General features: G+C 37.5%; 2 protein-coding genes across 4 annotated transcripts; both read right to left on the bottom strand.

Moving 5' to 3' along the window:
• Nucleotides 1-675: 675 nt before the first annotated feature.
• Nucleotides 676-5,668, bottom strand: LOC105040186 (probable prolyl 4-hydroxylase 6). 3 transcript variants are annotated; one of them, XM_073254976.1, is made up of 8 exons: nt 5,513-5,668; nt 2,784-2,897; nt 2,517-2,574; nt 2,343-2,447; nt 1,793-1,850; nt 1,536-1,711; nt 1,314-1,389; nt 1,064-1,202 (listed from the first exon to the last, which is right to left on the bottom strand). In XM_073254976.1, exons 1-7 carry the CDS (start codon nt 5,584-5,586, stop codon nt 1,363-1,365), a joined length of 612 nt encoding a protein of 203 aa, XP_073111077.1. In that variant the 5' UTR covers nt 5,587-5,668; the 3' UTR covers nt 1,064-1,202; nt 1,314-1,362. The 3 variants fall into 3 exon arrangements, with proteins under 3 accessions (XP_010914902.2, XP_073111076.1, XP_073111077.1); XM_010916600.3 differs by lacking the exon at nt 1,314-1,389 and having other exon boundaries at nt 676-1,202; XM_073254975.1 differs by having other exon boundaries at nt 1,061-1,389.
• A 3,968-nt stretch (nt 5,669-9,636) lies between these two features.
• LOC105040187 (zinc finger CCCH domain-containing protein 39-like) lies at nt 9,637-14,038 on the bottom strand. The gene is made up of 2 exons (XM_073253322.1): nt 12,609-14,038; nt 9,637-10,259 (listed from the first exon to the last, which is right to left on the bottom strand). Exons 1-2 carry the CDS (start codon nt 13,300-13,302, stop codon nt 9,976-9,978), a joined length of 978 nt encoding a protein of 325 aa, XP_073109423.1. The 5' UTR covers nt 13,303-14,038; the 3' UTR covers nt 9,637-9,975.
• Between the last annotated feature and the right edge of the window lie 1,181 nt (nt 14,039-15,219).

Below are 15,219 nucleotides of genomic sequence, written 5' to 3'. Positions count from 1 at the left end.
AAAGTCCGAGCTTCTTGGCTGACGGCGTGACCGTCGCGGCACCTGTTCGCTGATATTGTGGACCCACGTACACTCACTTTAGATGGTTAAACCTGCGTGTCAAAGCTTCCAACGATTCATCTTGCATGTAAAGCTGCGGTCTTCATGGAAGCGCAGATAAGTTATACCTGCGGGTCAAAGCTGCGGTCCAGCATTTGATTTTTGCATGTAAAGCTGCGGTCTTCATGGAACCGCAACAAGATGAGCTCAGGGTTTACTGACGCCTTCATCTGCGGGGTCTCATTCAGGATCGGGGACGCAATACTACAAGAATGCATCAATTACTTCGTTATTCCAGGACTCACATATACACAACGCTAGTATTTCCAGTCATACCGACTACTAGTAAGCTTTCGTGATATGAGATGCCGATAGAGTTCCATTGTATCTGATAACGACTGCTGTTCCCTATATTCCTGATGGATGGCTTTCAATACCATGTTCAGCTCCAATTGATGGCTTTCAATACCATGTTCCCTATATTCCTGATCGAATACAGATACGAAGACAGGCTGGGTTAATGCATCCGGAAAGTAGAAAAGGATCATTTGGGAGCAAGGAACATATCATGGCAAGAAGCTGATGGAATGTAGAACAAGGGAGCTCTGTGATGGCCTTGTTGGTTAACATCATGAAGAAGACAAATCACTTGACTGCTTGTGCAACTGCAAAAAATTGTCAATTCCATGCAAGATCATGAGATTCATGACATAATATACAATCTATGAAACCAATTGCCAGCATTACTGCATGCGTTGCCTCAGGGTGCGTCACAATATTTATACAAATTTAAAACTGTCAGCACAACCACAGCTCTTTCTGCATGATCCATAGTAGTCTGAAGTGCCTAACATGAAAACTGGATTCTTCTGGCATTCCCCAGCGGCAGCCCAGTGGGGACAATTATCATCCTCATCTGTGCAGTCATCACCAGGCACAAATAAAGGCTTCCTTGAGTTGAAGGTTCTCACATGGATCCGTTTCGTGGCTAACCATTTCTCTCCTTCATGCACAGCACAACCACCACGAAGGCTACTTTGATCAGCTGTGGCATCAGGATGAAGATTGAAAAGGAGAAGTGCATTGCCTTTGACAGGTTTTACTGCATAACCCTTGGCCGCACAGCTAGACCATGTCTCATCCTTCACTTGCACATCTTTTAACTGCCGATTGCAGTAATTAAAGCATTAGATTAGATTCAATAATGACATATGTATTAAAAAATATATATATATTTGCACTACTGTTGGATGTTAAAGGCTTTTTATATCCACCCCAAGTCTACAAAAATTAATTATCCAAACATGCTCAATTTTCTTGTGGCTATGAAACACCGAGTAGCAGCAGCATCTGTAAAATAATCATCAACAGATTTTAATTCCAATAACCCGATGACCACAAATTGCAATGGGGATAGATACTCGACAATTGATCCATCTCACATTGCTGTAACAAGGATGGAAAAAGAAAATTCATATATGAATCAGTTTCCTCACCTCTGACAGGGGAAAAATTGTCTCACCACCCCGAGTAACATTAGACAAGTATATCAGAATAGTAGCAATACAGTGCCCACCATATGTCAATTTGGATTTATCTTGATAGTAGTCCACATGTGATTGATAACTTTCATTGATCCCATAATGCAAGATCTGAATGTCTTCTCCATTTTCTGAATACCATGTGACTATGAATTAAAACAAGAACTTAAGAGCAGAAAGAACTAAAAGATGAATGGGACTTAAAGTCATACCTTTTGGAAGAAAGGTCCATGTTGATATTCTTTTCTCAATCTTTGAGACAACTGCATCCTGAATAACAGGAAAACTTATATAAAATAGGGAATTGCATGGCAAAAAAACTACTAGAGAATTTGCCACGTGACTGGATGAATAACTATATATTGCAGACTACAATACCCAATATAAAATGAGAAAGCAGTTGAATGCAAGTCCTGTGAGACATTATGGTGACTGGTTCTAGTAATTGATATATGGGCCAAGGGAATCATAGATGATATTGGGAAAGAAAATTACTCCTAACGTACCATATTGAGATACAGGAAAGAACCTAACAGATGCTGCTTGGATCAGTACTCTTAAGGATGTATGTTGCAACACTGCAGCTATTCCATTGTCTATATAGAGTTTAGAAAACAAATAAGGGTCCAATAAAAATGCAACTATGACCAACATGATTTTTTAGGGCAAGCAAAATCCCCAAAATATTCAAAATTGTCAATCATTGGTAAGCTATCAATAGGGGGGAAACAACAAGAAGAAGAGGATTGACACTTGACTCACTTGACCCCGGGACAAGAACACCCCAGTGCATGTACAGTCACTGCTTGGTATAATATGTCCTGTGTCATTGTCAGCCACCATAAATTTCTCTAGCTTACCATTTGCCTGCACTCAAAAATACAGGATATGTGATGCATTGTACCAAACTGTAAAAGTGAAAGTGCAGGAAATTACCAGAGAAATCATGTGATCACACTCTTCATCAGAAAGAAAACCTTCATATAAGAAGATCCTAACATGAGGAAGAAATGTCAAGTGGTTAACAAACAAAAGATGACTAAGACAATTTTTTTCTAATTGAGAATTCATACTACTTTATGTCTGAAATGTCATAAACAGTGCTAATCAATGACAGTGGCCATGAAAGATAGTCTCAAAAAAAAAAAAAAAAAAAAGTTAGATTAAGCATGAGAAGACTGGGCACCTCTAATTACAACTGACCTCGGATGCCATGATATTTGGACTACTTTTGAGGGATCAAATCCAGTGGATAAGGTTGAAATATTTGGATGCAAATGATGCTCAAGTTTTGTTGCTGTAATTCCCAATTCCACCCTGCAATAGGACAATAACTGAAGCTAACATCTTAAGCTTACTATCTTATTCTAATTATAGAATGAATTAGACAACTTAATGCATCGAGATGTATGTCAAATTCACATAAATAGGTATAACAGAAGTATTACTTTTTTTTTGTACATACAGAAGTATTACTTTGTCAAATTGTATATGGCTATATGAGTCCTACTTTGCTAGCAGAGTGGTTCACTTCCAGGGCCAAATCAATACAAAGCAACCAAAAGTCAGGTAATAAGTAATTGAGAGCAATACATTTAACAACCTCTGGATAGAACAACAGCAAGTGACCAAAAAATAGAACAATAATTATGAATCAGTAGTTCCAAAAAATAATGCACCATATCAATGACATATTCATTTTCTTATTTGGTAAGACAACCTTTGGTAACTCATGGTACTACAATTCAAGTACATTAACTCACATCGATTCAGAATGAATGTAGTTTTTCTTCATAGACATGTACAGCATGGTAGTCAAACAATTACAGCCAATATAGAGAACAGAATCTTGCCATCATGTTGTCCTTTTTACCTTAATTAGAGGTGTTAATTTTCTAAGGAAATAAGATAAATAAGTGTGTCGGGCAACATATATGAGGTCCCTAGTTTCTGATAGCAGAATAGACCACAACGCTCATCACTACCCCAGTTTGAACATTAAAATCGTTGTTGATCTAATATGGTAACATTTTATAAAGTTAAAGATTGCATACAAGGCTATGGAGGTCCCAATGAACTTTTCATTGGTTAGATAAGCAAGTCAAGGACCCCAAGCCTAACGATAGGCCTGGTAAACATCATGGAAAAACATATTAGAGTTGGATACAAGAATTGCTAAAATCATATATAGATCAAATGCAAGCATGATGAAAAGATAACAAATTGAAAATAGGATACAACAGGAGTGGTAAGTCCTTTGCATATGCTTGCATTATAATTATAACTGATGTACTTGCCTTCATCCATAAATTTACAGATCATGCCTCCAATTCATTCTTGTAAGGCATGCCTTGACTGATCATTTATTAACTAGGTAATAGAGTTCCATGTAGGACTCTCTTTCATGAATAGCCCATAAAAATCCCCCCCCCCAAACCCCACAAAAAAAAAAAAAAAAAAAAAAAAAATCCAAAAAGAAACCTAAAGGACAAACCATTCTAAAATTTCAGCCAAGTCAAATAACTTAATCTAGCAGCCTTCTTCAAGAAGCAAAGAGTGTGACTGGCCCCATGAATCTGTTCCTACAAAGTAGTGTTGAACAATTACCTGACAGATTAGAAAACAACTTGCAACAAGACATGTAGGAAAAATATGATCGGGAACTAATTATGAAATGGAGATGAAAGGTTTCGAGGTAGATTAATAATGCCAACTGCAAAATTGAGGCTAAAGTTGCATCAGCTTGGTGTTAATGCAAACATCATGCAGACATGAGAATAGTGATAGGGTTACAACCAAACTAGCCAAACACGTGGTTTCAACAGAGAGTTTGCTTTCTACTTCGGGCCATAAAACCTCCCAAAATGCATGATTGTCAAGAGCCATTTATAATGCATGAGAAAGGAGCAAAATTGGCCCTACATGATCTTTATCTATCTGCACTTCTACAGAGACAGGGAAAATCTGATTTCAGTTCTCAAGGACTGCTTTATCATAAGTCTCAAATTAAGATTTTAGATCATAAAGGTTCTAATTGTATATCTTAGCAGGAAAATGTAGTTTCATATAAATAGATTCAGAAACTAGTTTAAATATATCAGACACTCCTATTGAAAACATTCATCAGTAAAGACCAAGAGATTCTCCCTCTCCCGATCCCCGAAGCAATTTGTTCCAAGATTTGATCTTTAATGGATCTCAACAAGAATTCAGCAACTTACGTAACTCCAATCAATAAAGAAACCCACATCATCAATGATCAAGAAATGCTTTAATCCAAAATCAAAACTCTTCCGACAATCATTCTCTTCCAATCATTCTCCTACTGGATTTGATTTCATCAGTATCCAACTGAAAAAGAAAACATATCCAAGAAATCCATATTTATATTCAGACTAACTGAAATCTTCATACTTATGCATTGATCAAAAAATTCCAATCATATAACTCGGCACGAAAATTTAATTTCTAAAAATACTAGACAATGACTTCACAAAATCCCTATGCCACTGCTATCAAAAGTTCTCGACAGTAATTACCAAGTAATACTTCTCCCTACACATTGCCACAACGATCCCTTCCAAGATTTGATCTTTGAGGGAATTCAATTATTAACCGACTCATCTCAAAGAAATCAGTGTAGAAAACTGGGGCGGTCCCTCTCGTCAGGTTCTTTTGACATCAAACTGACCGAAACCCGCATAACCAGCGACCAAGAATGCATGAGTCCCCAACATAATCGCTTTTATCCCATGGGATTCCATCGAGAACCGAAATGTTTCAACCTCCAAGAAATCCATTAAAAGAAATCGAACTCCCTACGGGCTGTTCAATCGAGATCAGGCAGAGGAACAGATATTAGACCCCCCAACTGGGGACTACAAAACCCTAAACACCAGGAAAGAGATAGAATGGGAATCTTGAAGACTTACTTGCGAGAAGAGCACATGTGCGAGGAACCAGAGAAGACCAGGAAGAGAAGAAAGAAGGGAAGAAGCGATGCCATCCAACCGCTGGCTCCTCTTTCGCGTGTCCTCTCTTCAATGGATTTTGGTTCCTTTGTTCATTCAAGAACAACTGTCGCCGCTTACCCACTCATATTAATAAGCTACCGCGGATCTGATGACGTGTATCCCGACCGCGTGGGAGTTTGACGAAAGTCGGCAAACGAGACAACCGACTTTAGCATTTTCGCTTGCATTTACTACTCTTCCAGGCTAATGAGTAATGTTGGCTCTGCATGCGCTTTCTTTTATTCCCCCCCCAAATTTCCCCTTCCCCAGCCGACACATCAATTTGACCCATATTCGATCAGCTTTAAGTAGGTTTAGATTTATACTAAATGGATTCATGTCATAATCAGATTGGCCCTTCTAACATGTTTAATAAATAGATTGTATTTGGGTTCTAAATTCTTGTTCTGTCTAATCAATTTAACTCATTTAACTTTTGTATTAGATCAAATAAGATGTTTAAATAATGTTATTCTCTCCCAAACCCAACCTCCACAAAAGAAAAAAAAAATGATCATTAATTACTAGAGTCCCAAGTCCACCCCAAAATGGCATGTTCTCTCTTTCAGATCCTTTGTCCTAAATCACGTTATTTCTTTTCGGAGAGCTCCAAACGTTATTTTCATTCCTCATGATCAAGTGGCAAGGTAGAATGCCCCTTCTTCTCTCCTCCTTTGTTCTTCCTTCATTTTATTATCTTTTTGGCCTCGTTACTTTTATCTTGTAGACTTGTCTCATCGTAATGCAAATAAGCATGAGCTCTTCAAAACCCTAGCCTAGCGAGAAAAGGTATCTCTTTCTCTTCTCCTCCAAATCCCAAATCTTTATCACTCTCCATTGATCTCTCTTTCCATTTATTTTTTTTGGGTTTAACTTGATCTCGATCTTGATTTAGTTCTCGATCAAATTTTTAGGTTTATATGATTAAGGTTTTGATACCCACGAAATGAATGGACCCCCTAGACGAGGAGATCACATGCACCCAGGAGGGGTGATGAAAGATATAGGTGGCACCGCTGACCTCCATCACCTTCAATGCTAACCTCTATAATAGCACCAACTTCTTTCCATTGGTGAGTAGATCTCTCTTTTTTCATCATTGATTTGGTTCCACCCTCTCAGTTTCAGACATTTCCTATCTTTCTCCTTTTGTATGGTCTTTCCATTTTTATCTTTTTGAATGATTTCTTATTCTAAATCAAAAGACAAGCTTGTAGCCATAGTAGATTGCAATTAGGTTTTATTTGATGGAAACAATGTAGTTTTCATTTGGATCTTAATTGGATGCTATTGTTGATATAAAGAATCTAGGATTTGGCTATTATATTCTTCTATTTTGTTTCTTATTACTACAATAGAAGTCATGACTTTTTTTGTTTAAGATTGATATTTTTTGAAATACTTAATGATTTATTGATCCTTCTTTTTTGTGCACTTATGCATTTTTTTTTGTGATTGAATAGGTTTGTCAAATATAGGAATTAGGAATGGCCTTTCTCAGATTAGATGATCTTCAGGAATTAATTTTTTCTGACCTGTTTTATAAATAGATTAAGCAGATTAAATAGGTTACTTGCTTATTAAATAAAATAGATTTAGGTTTGAAATTTTATCTGTTTAATAAATAAATCAAGTTCAGATTTGAAATTTTTTGATCCGACTTGTATTTGACTCGACTCGTATGTGACCCAAGCCGATCCAATTGCCACCCCTACCCACCCCTCTCTCGATGACTCCAACGATAATCATGAATAGAGTTGGAAATGGATTCAAACCAGTCTGAAGCCCATCAGATCGGTCAACTTTAGAACGGGCTATAGACTAGGCATAAAAAATTTAGACCGATTGTAGGCTTAAATATAGAGTCCATTTACTTTTCAAGCTAGGCTTGGGTATATCATAGTGCGACCTGAGCTCACTTGAGCCTGGCCCAAGCCCAAACCCAAATTCATGCTAGACACGAAGCTCAAATTCAGGCTCAAACCTAGCATGGTTCAATTCAAAAATGGATATATCATCATCATTTAGGCCAGTCTGAAATTTAGCACGTAGGCTCAATTATTTAGGCTAGACCAAAATAGGTTTGCTTAATTTAATAGGCCCAACTAGAATCACTGGAAATGGGTGACCTAGGCTCTTCTTCTCTTGATTCTTGAAGAGTTTCGGTGGAATCCCAATTCTCAAATCAAAACATCTATTTGTTGGGCTCTGGGGTTCTCAATTCTCACTTCTCAATTTTTTCTCTCCATCTCTATTATCGATTGGCCACTTCGAAGTTTAATTCAATTGTCTCTTATTACTAATCATCAGTCCTCCCTGAAACTTATCCATCATTGCCACTCATCAGTCGCCAGTCATCGATCAATTGTAGATTTCATTGAGGACCTGAGGTACCATGATCTTTCTCCAATTTCTTCACTCTTTTTCATCTTCATTTTCATTGTGATTAGCCCAACTACCCTCCCAGGGTACCACTTGCTGATGGGGCTGAAGCCCACCTCCACCGCCAACCCTACCTCTGCCATGGCCTCCTTAAGTGGCATTAATGGCAATATCAATGAACAAGACTTTGCGGATGTAATTCTTGCCGCTGCCAGACTTCTTGACGTGCAGACTATTGCTCTATCTTCAACCTAGTGCCACTTGAGTACTTGAGCGAGGGCCAACCAGCTATTTTTCGAAGGTGGGGTTTGTAGCGATGGATGCTGCAGATTTGGGCCAACCAATTTTTGATCCAAATAGATAATTTGGGCTAGCCCAATCATGCTCAGCTCGAGCTCGAACTTAGATTTTCCAAAAATTTTTAGGCCTAAGCCCAGCCTAAAGTTCTAAAAAGGTTTTGGATTAAGCTTACATAAAGGTGTAGCCTGGTCCATTTCCAACCCTAAGCATGAGGCTAGCTCCAACCCATCCATTGGGGCTCCATGTTAGTTTGTATGACGCCCAAAAACTTGTTAGTTCATACTTTAAACTTAGGTTTACTAGAAGGCTGCAACTACTACTGCAACCTAAAATTAACAACCATTTTGGCTGTTTAATTGTTTAAGTGTGAAGGAAGTTGCCGATTTCTCGGGATGCCAATTTGTTTAAAAAGAATAAGAAACGGAGCACCCATGCACCATGGTGTAGGACTTGGCACCCATTCGTAGCGACCTAGTCATTTATCAATAGAGAATGAAATGAAAGAACAGCATACATGACCCCAGTCGCCGTTGCATCATCGCAAGAGGCAAGTCAGTAGCAGTAGAGACGCGAGATTGATGAACTAGTAATGGCCTGCTCAGGCCTCGTCCATCAGTACTATCAATCTATACATGATAATGAAAGAAATTTCGCTGTCAAATGGATTGGATATAGGCATGTGAATATTTGTACACAATCGTACATGTATCCGTTACAAATTTTTGGATATGTGCAGATCAACAAATAAGGAAATCACATGAACAAGTGGGGAAATAAATAGACAACAGATCCCATCATTAGAGGAGTCAATTACTCCACAGTTTCAAGATCCCATCGTTAGAGGAACAAAGTAGTCCATAGTTACCAATCATATGTCCTCAAATAAGGAATCATCTCTCCTCACATAGGAAAATAAATAGGCAGTAAATCCCTCATTTAGGAAATTGATTAGTCCACAATTAGCAATCATATATCTAATAGATAACAAGAGCCCAATTCCAGCATCCCACATGGTTAATAAATGAAAAATCATAACCTTCAAGAAGAAGAGGGGAAAAGATGATGCCCAATCATACAGAAACAAGGAACAGAGAGAAAATTTCTTCTTCTTTTTTTTTTAAACAAAACTTGGAAATTAAAATAAACAACAACAAGGACCTTGCCATCAACATGTTCCTATGGCAGATTACCCATTCATCACCAAATAACAGTTATATAATACGTAACAACAAACGATACATCTATATCCAAATTTTCCAGAAATAGCTGGCATTTAGAACCAACAACCGCAAGCAACTTCCCATCAACAAGTTCATATAGCAGTTCGACCATTCATTACTTAGTAAAATTTTCATTATATATAATGACAAATGATACAGTTATACCCATTTCAATAGCTCTTGAGAACAAAAACGATGATTTAAAAAAAAAAAAATAAAAGAAAAAAAAATTCTGAAGGTTCTCATGACTCTAAATTGAGAGACAATGATGTATTTTCTTTTCTTTTTCCCTCTTTTTTTTTTTTTTTTTGTGAGAAAGACAATGCTGTAATATTCGCATGGAGTTGTCTGCTAACATATGGAAGGCCATCAAACTTCCAAAGAAAAACAAAGTATAAAGTGAAAAAGTGAAATGCCACAACTAAGCAAAAAGTATTTGATAAAGAAAGAGCGTCTGATGGCTAGGCCCTAAATCAAGTTTCAGCTTTGCTTTGAGAGCTGCGGGAGATGCGGGGAACAGAGTGGAGCGCCATCAATCCAATCTGCATAGATGCAACTTAGTTTCTTAGCCAACTTTGGAAAAACACCCTTCTGCTGAGCTTCATCCAACTTTGGAAAAACACCCTTCTGCTGAGCTTCATGCATACAACTGGACTCTGCTTTAGTTGGTGGGACATTATTTGTAGAATTAGTAAGAGGTTTCGGTGGATCTGCTCCGTTTTTTCCACCATCTAACTCCACATGGCCTCCAGACTTCTTTAACTCTGTGCCAAATAGAAAAAGCATGTGAAGTTACGTGACACAGTAAACATCTCTAACTTTAAAAAATCCTGACTAGCATAGGTCTACAATACAAAACAAGAAAGAACAATAAATAAAAGTAGTTGAGTGTGTTTCTTCTATTGTTGCTTTGATTGGATAGAGAAGACATGCCATGAGACTAAAATCCGACATGGAATAACATCTCTGGCATTTTCTCGTTTGACGCAAGAGAGTATCCTTTCATATCATGCATAAATTTTCTTTGAGATGGATATCATTTTATGTCATGAATGATCCACAAAAACATGGAGAAGCAAATCCCTGGATGCAGAAAGGATGTGAACTCTGTGCACATAAAGATTTTCTAAGGTGTATGAAAATCAACTGCCCGTTCAAGATGATAAGTGTACATTGCTGGCAACCACAAGTTGAAGCATCAGTTAAGGATATGAGGTAGCAGCAGTAGAAAATACCAGAGCAATTATGGATTACCTATCAAATTGATTGCAGTATTCCATTTTTCTGAGAGAAGATTGCAGTGTTCCACATATATCAATAAAATTGATTAGGGACTCTAGCTCAACAACCCTAAAGTTCCTCCTCTGGCAAAACACTCAAAATTCCATCCTTTCCTCCATATACAGGATATCCTAGAGATAGCATTGTGAAGTATATACGCGCACCCCTATATCTAGACTCAAGCTCTAAAATTACAGAACCTGACATTCATACATGAAGAAGTATTCGATGGGTCTTTGAGGATTACAGAATTAATGTTGTTGTCCGATCAGTGTGCTTCTGAGATATTATCCACGTTGTCCCAAAATTGCGAAGAACTAATCTGCTCTTCCATTGATAAAGTGATAACCAACCTGTTGATTGAAATGGTACAGAGTACGTGGAAACTAGAAGACATGGTTGGACCAAGCAGGAAAATGTTAGATGGGAACAAAGCACATCGAATAAAAATTTGGCATGACTGTGAAACCCACGGCATACACTCCGGAAGAACTGGATATGGATCATGAGAAATAATGGCTGAGAGTATCAAGGCAATAGATCATCAACAGAATCATATAGTGGTTGGTGGCTGGAAAATGCAAATATACCTTTATCAAATAACTAAACCATGCATTCATGTGTACATAAGAATGCCAACATCATAACAAGATTTTGAAAGACAAGATTATTAAAAGAAATGGCAGATTAATAAAAGAGAAAACCAAACTTAATTTTAATTTGCACAGAACATTACTCATCAAACAAAGAGGAAAAGAAGTCACAGAAGAATATTCGTGAATAGGAAACTTGACATGAGGAAGAAGAGATGTTGCAAACTCATAGCAAAACAAATGAAGTCGAAAATTGGGTGAACGACCATGAAAATAGCAACATATAGAGTACATCGTGTGCCATGTAAAGACTTGAGAGGGTGTTTAGAAAACCAGCTATCCACCAAGATGGATCAAAAGCAAAAGTTTGAACCTACAATTTAGATGTAGATAGAAGTCAGATGTTTGGAGTAATGAATATTGTTGAAGTTGTCCACTACCTTTCAGTACTCCACAATATGGATATGGTGAGAGGCTCCAATTCAACAAACATGTGACCAGTCCCTCTAATAAAACACTTAATTTGCAATTGCGCTCCAGCTATATGACATCTCCTGAATAGTATAGCCATGCATTTACGCACACCCTAAAATCTTGACTAGGGCTTTAAATATGACTATATATTCAATTGGACAGCGAGGATTATAAGATTAATCATACTCCAACGTTTCAGCTTTTGATGTGCCATTCAAATTTCAATTGTGAAGAAACAATTTTGGACCTTTAATCCAAGTAACGATTCAGTTGACATGTTGAATTGCAAGTTCTCCAGAAAGCTTGAAGACATGATTAGAAGTAAGCAAAACTTTACTGCATATGAAAAGTGGATTCAAACACAAGCATGTCATGACTAAGAACGCTCACTATAATTACTAGAAAAGCTGTCATTCTGAAACACTAAAACAGGTCGCACAATATCAAGCAAGAGATTATTGTCAGAAGAATATAGATTGGTTATTGATACAAATGAGAAACACATAACATAACAATATGCATTTCAGGGTTAATAAAGACCACCATGCAGAAAAAGAACTGAATTCCAATGACATAACTTCCAAAGACCTAGATCATTAAAAAAAAAAAAAAAAAAACAGCACAGCATAGAAAACAAAGCAGAAGTCAGCTCAAAATAAATAGTAAAGATAAAACCGCACAAAGTCAGGATGAGAAAGTCAAAAGCAAAGAAAAAACTAGGTTCGATGAAATTTATGATGTCTAAAGCTAACCAATGAAGATTACCTGCAAGGCCATGAGCAAAGATGCAACTCTCACCAAAGGAGCAATGACCTGTGGTCTCCCACTTGTAACAAATCTTTGCCTTTGGCTTCTGATTAGACCCATTGCAGTCCGCTGCAGAGCTAAATCCCCCAACACTATCAGGCCCTGCCATAGGACCCATGGCCATCCCTGAGCTCTCTCGTTGTACATGGAGAAAAGTGCAGCGATCCCCGTACGGGCAGACCTGTCTGTTAAAGAACTTCCGGCAGATCTTATTCTTATGCATCCTCTGTCGGTCACTACCATTCACCCGTTCCTCAGCAACAAACTCCTGCCAATTGGGTGGCGGCTGGCGGAGCTCTTCGATCCCGTGCGCAAAGTTGCAGTTGTTCCCCCATAGGCAAGACCCCGTTTTGAATTTCTGGCAAAGCCGGGTCTTGAAAAACATGCAACTTGTTCCTCTGATTGGAGGATTTCGAGAAGGGTTGAACTGAGGGTTTGGGGGACGAGGCATCGTTGATACTGGTTGTCTGTTTCGCAGTGGATTCAGAGGGGCATCATCTGAATTTCTTGGTCTCGTCAAAAGCGGAGCCTCGAATTCTGGCTGGTCTGCAAGGTTCTGTGGCCGCAACGCGATCACATTGCCGCTGGTAGCAGTGGCAAAAGGAGGAGGAGGCATGAAGAAAGATAAGGCTCGATCCGGAGGCGGATCCATTGAAAATTACGCTCTTGTCTACCAATTTCCAACGGATCACTTCTAAACTTCTAGGAGAATTCCCTTGATGCTAACATGAATCGAGAAACTGTAATCCAAGCAAAACCAAAGAATCAAGAATCAAGACAGCGGCGAGAAAAACTAGAGCTTTGGCGCTAATATGGATCGAAAAACTGTAATCCAACGAATACACGGGAATCAAGATTGACAGAAAAAACCTCTGCTACTATGGAAAATCCATATACATATTCCAATAAAAAATTTGCAAAAAAAGAGACTATGCCGTACAGTTGAACATGTTCTTTAACCCAAGAACAAAAAAACCCAAATCAAGCAACAACTGGAATCCCTGACGATAAATGCTTCGCAAAATTTAGATACCTGAGTACAAAACGAGAATGAAGAACGTCTGCTCCTTTGGAAGTAAAAGCAATCCAGATGGGCATATGCAAACCAAGAAAACAATAGAAGCAAAAAAAACTTTTGATGAGGGTCTTACCTGATTGCATCGAAAATTTCTCAGACGTCGGACGGATAAGAATAGAGAGACAGAGAGAGTTTGAGTTGGATTACGGTCCTATCGCGAGCGAGCAGGAGTTCAAAAAGAAATTAGAGATCAAAGGAGAGGAAACTCGATGGAATTAGGGTTTCCAAAATTAGAAACTTGATTTAATTCCCAGAATTCATCTGTTCGTGGGAAAACGAAGAGCCGTTCCAAGCTCCATCTCCGAGTGCCTAAAACCCCAACGGTCGTTCTATCAAAAGTTCTTGAGACACCCTAATGGGTGACACACCCTCTCACGTCACCTGCCAGATGGATTTTCTTACCCGGGTTGAACGATTGGGTTCCGTCTAAGGTGTGTAAATGATAATGACTACTCTAATCTTCCATTTGTAGTAATTACAATGCCTTCCCCCCAAAAAAAAAGAGTAAATTATAATTATAATACCAACAAAGAAAAAGTTTCCTTCCCTAGAAGGAGAGGCACCACGGCTACGAACAAAAAAAACATTCAGAGCGGGCAACAAAAGCAAATGTCAAGCGGATTTTTTATTTTGGCGCGTTTTCTATTTAAACGTCTATGGATGGAAAATTTATCTAAAAATTTATATTTTTTTATAAAATATTTTTTAATAATATATAAATAAAAAATAATTTATTTATATTTTTTATATTTTTAAAAATAATTTAAAATTTATTATCAATATTCTTTTACATTACTAGTTTTTTGGATAAATTGTCAGGACCTATCAATATTTTTTATGTTATTCTTTATTATATAAATATTATTATATATAATAATATCATATAATATATTATTATTATATTTTATATATTATAATATATAGTATTATATAATATATATTCTTAAATATAGATAATATATGTTATATATATAATATAATAAATTATAATATATATAATAAAATAAAATATATATTATAATATATTATATAATATTTGTTGTTGTTTGTTTCTGGTTAATGTCGAAAAATTGAGAAGCGCAATGCTGGAGCAACCTGCAAAAAAGTTCGGATCGGAGGATTGTGCTCCGACGAAGACCTACGATGCTCAAATCAGAACACGCAAACAGAGAAGCAGAGTTTTAGCTCTCTGAGATAGATTACTTACCTAGATTCTCGGAGTTCGAGTCTTTATAAAGGAGACGGCTGTGTAACCATTTTTAGTAGACAGATTAGCCGAATCTGATGCAGTTATTTGATTATGATTCTCAGGATCAGATGGTTACACTTAAAAGATTCTAAGGATCAGACAGTTACGTCCAGATAGCATTGACAGCTATGGCCAGATAATATTAACAGCTATAGCTAGATAGTATTGACAGTTATGGCCAGTTGACACCTGCTTTTAGAATCTGAGCCCGATCAATCTGCTTCTGAGGAGAGATCAGAAAA

This window comes from Elaeis guineensis, chromosome 3, assembly GCF_000442705.2.
Source record: "Elaeis guineensis isolate ETL-2024a chromosome 3, EG11, whole genome shotgun sequence".
Lineage (NCBI taxonomy): Eukaryota > Viridiplantae > Streptophyta > Magnoliopsida > Arecales > Arecaceae > Elaeis > Elaeis guineensis.
Note: the sequence above shows the minus strand (reverse complement) of the source record. Positions and strands in the feature narration are given on the sequence as shown.

Coding starts and splice junctions, on each gene's coding strand:
- LOC105040186 (XM_010916600.3), bottom strand. CDS start 5,586: ATGGCATCGCTTCTTCCCTTCTTTCTTCTCTTCCTGGTCTTCTCTGGT. Junction 2,575..2,783: donor CAAATATCATGGCATCCGAG/GTCAGTTGTAAT, acceptor TCCTCATGTTAG/GATCTTCTTATATGAAGGTT. Junction 1,851..2,342: donor TGTTCTTGTCCCGGGGTCAA/GTGAGTCAAGTG, acceptor CCTGTTATTCAG/GATGCAGTTGTCTCAAAGAT.
- LOC105040187 (XM_073253322.1), bottom strand. CDS start 13,302: ATGGATCCGCCTCCGGATCGAGCCTTATCTTTCTTCATGCCTCCTCCT. Junction 10,260..12,608: donor CTTTGCTCATGGCCTTGCAG/GTAATCTTCATT, acceptor TATTTGGCACAG/AGTTAAAGAAGTCTGGAGGC.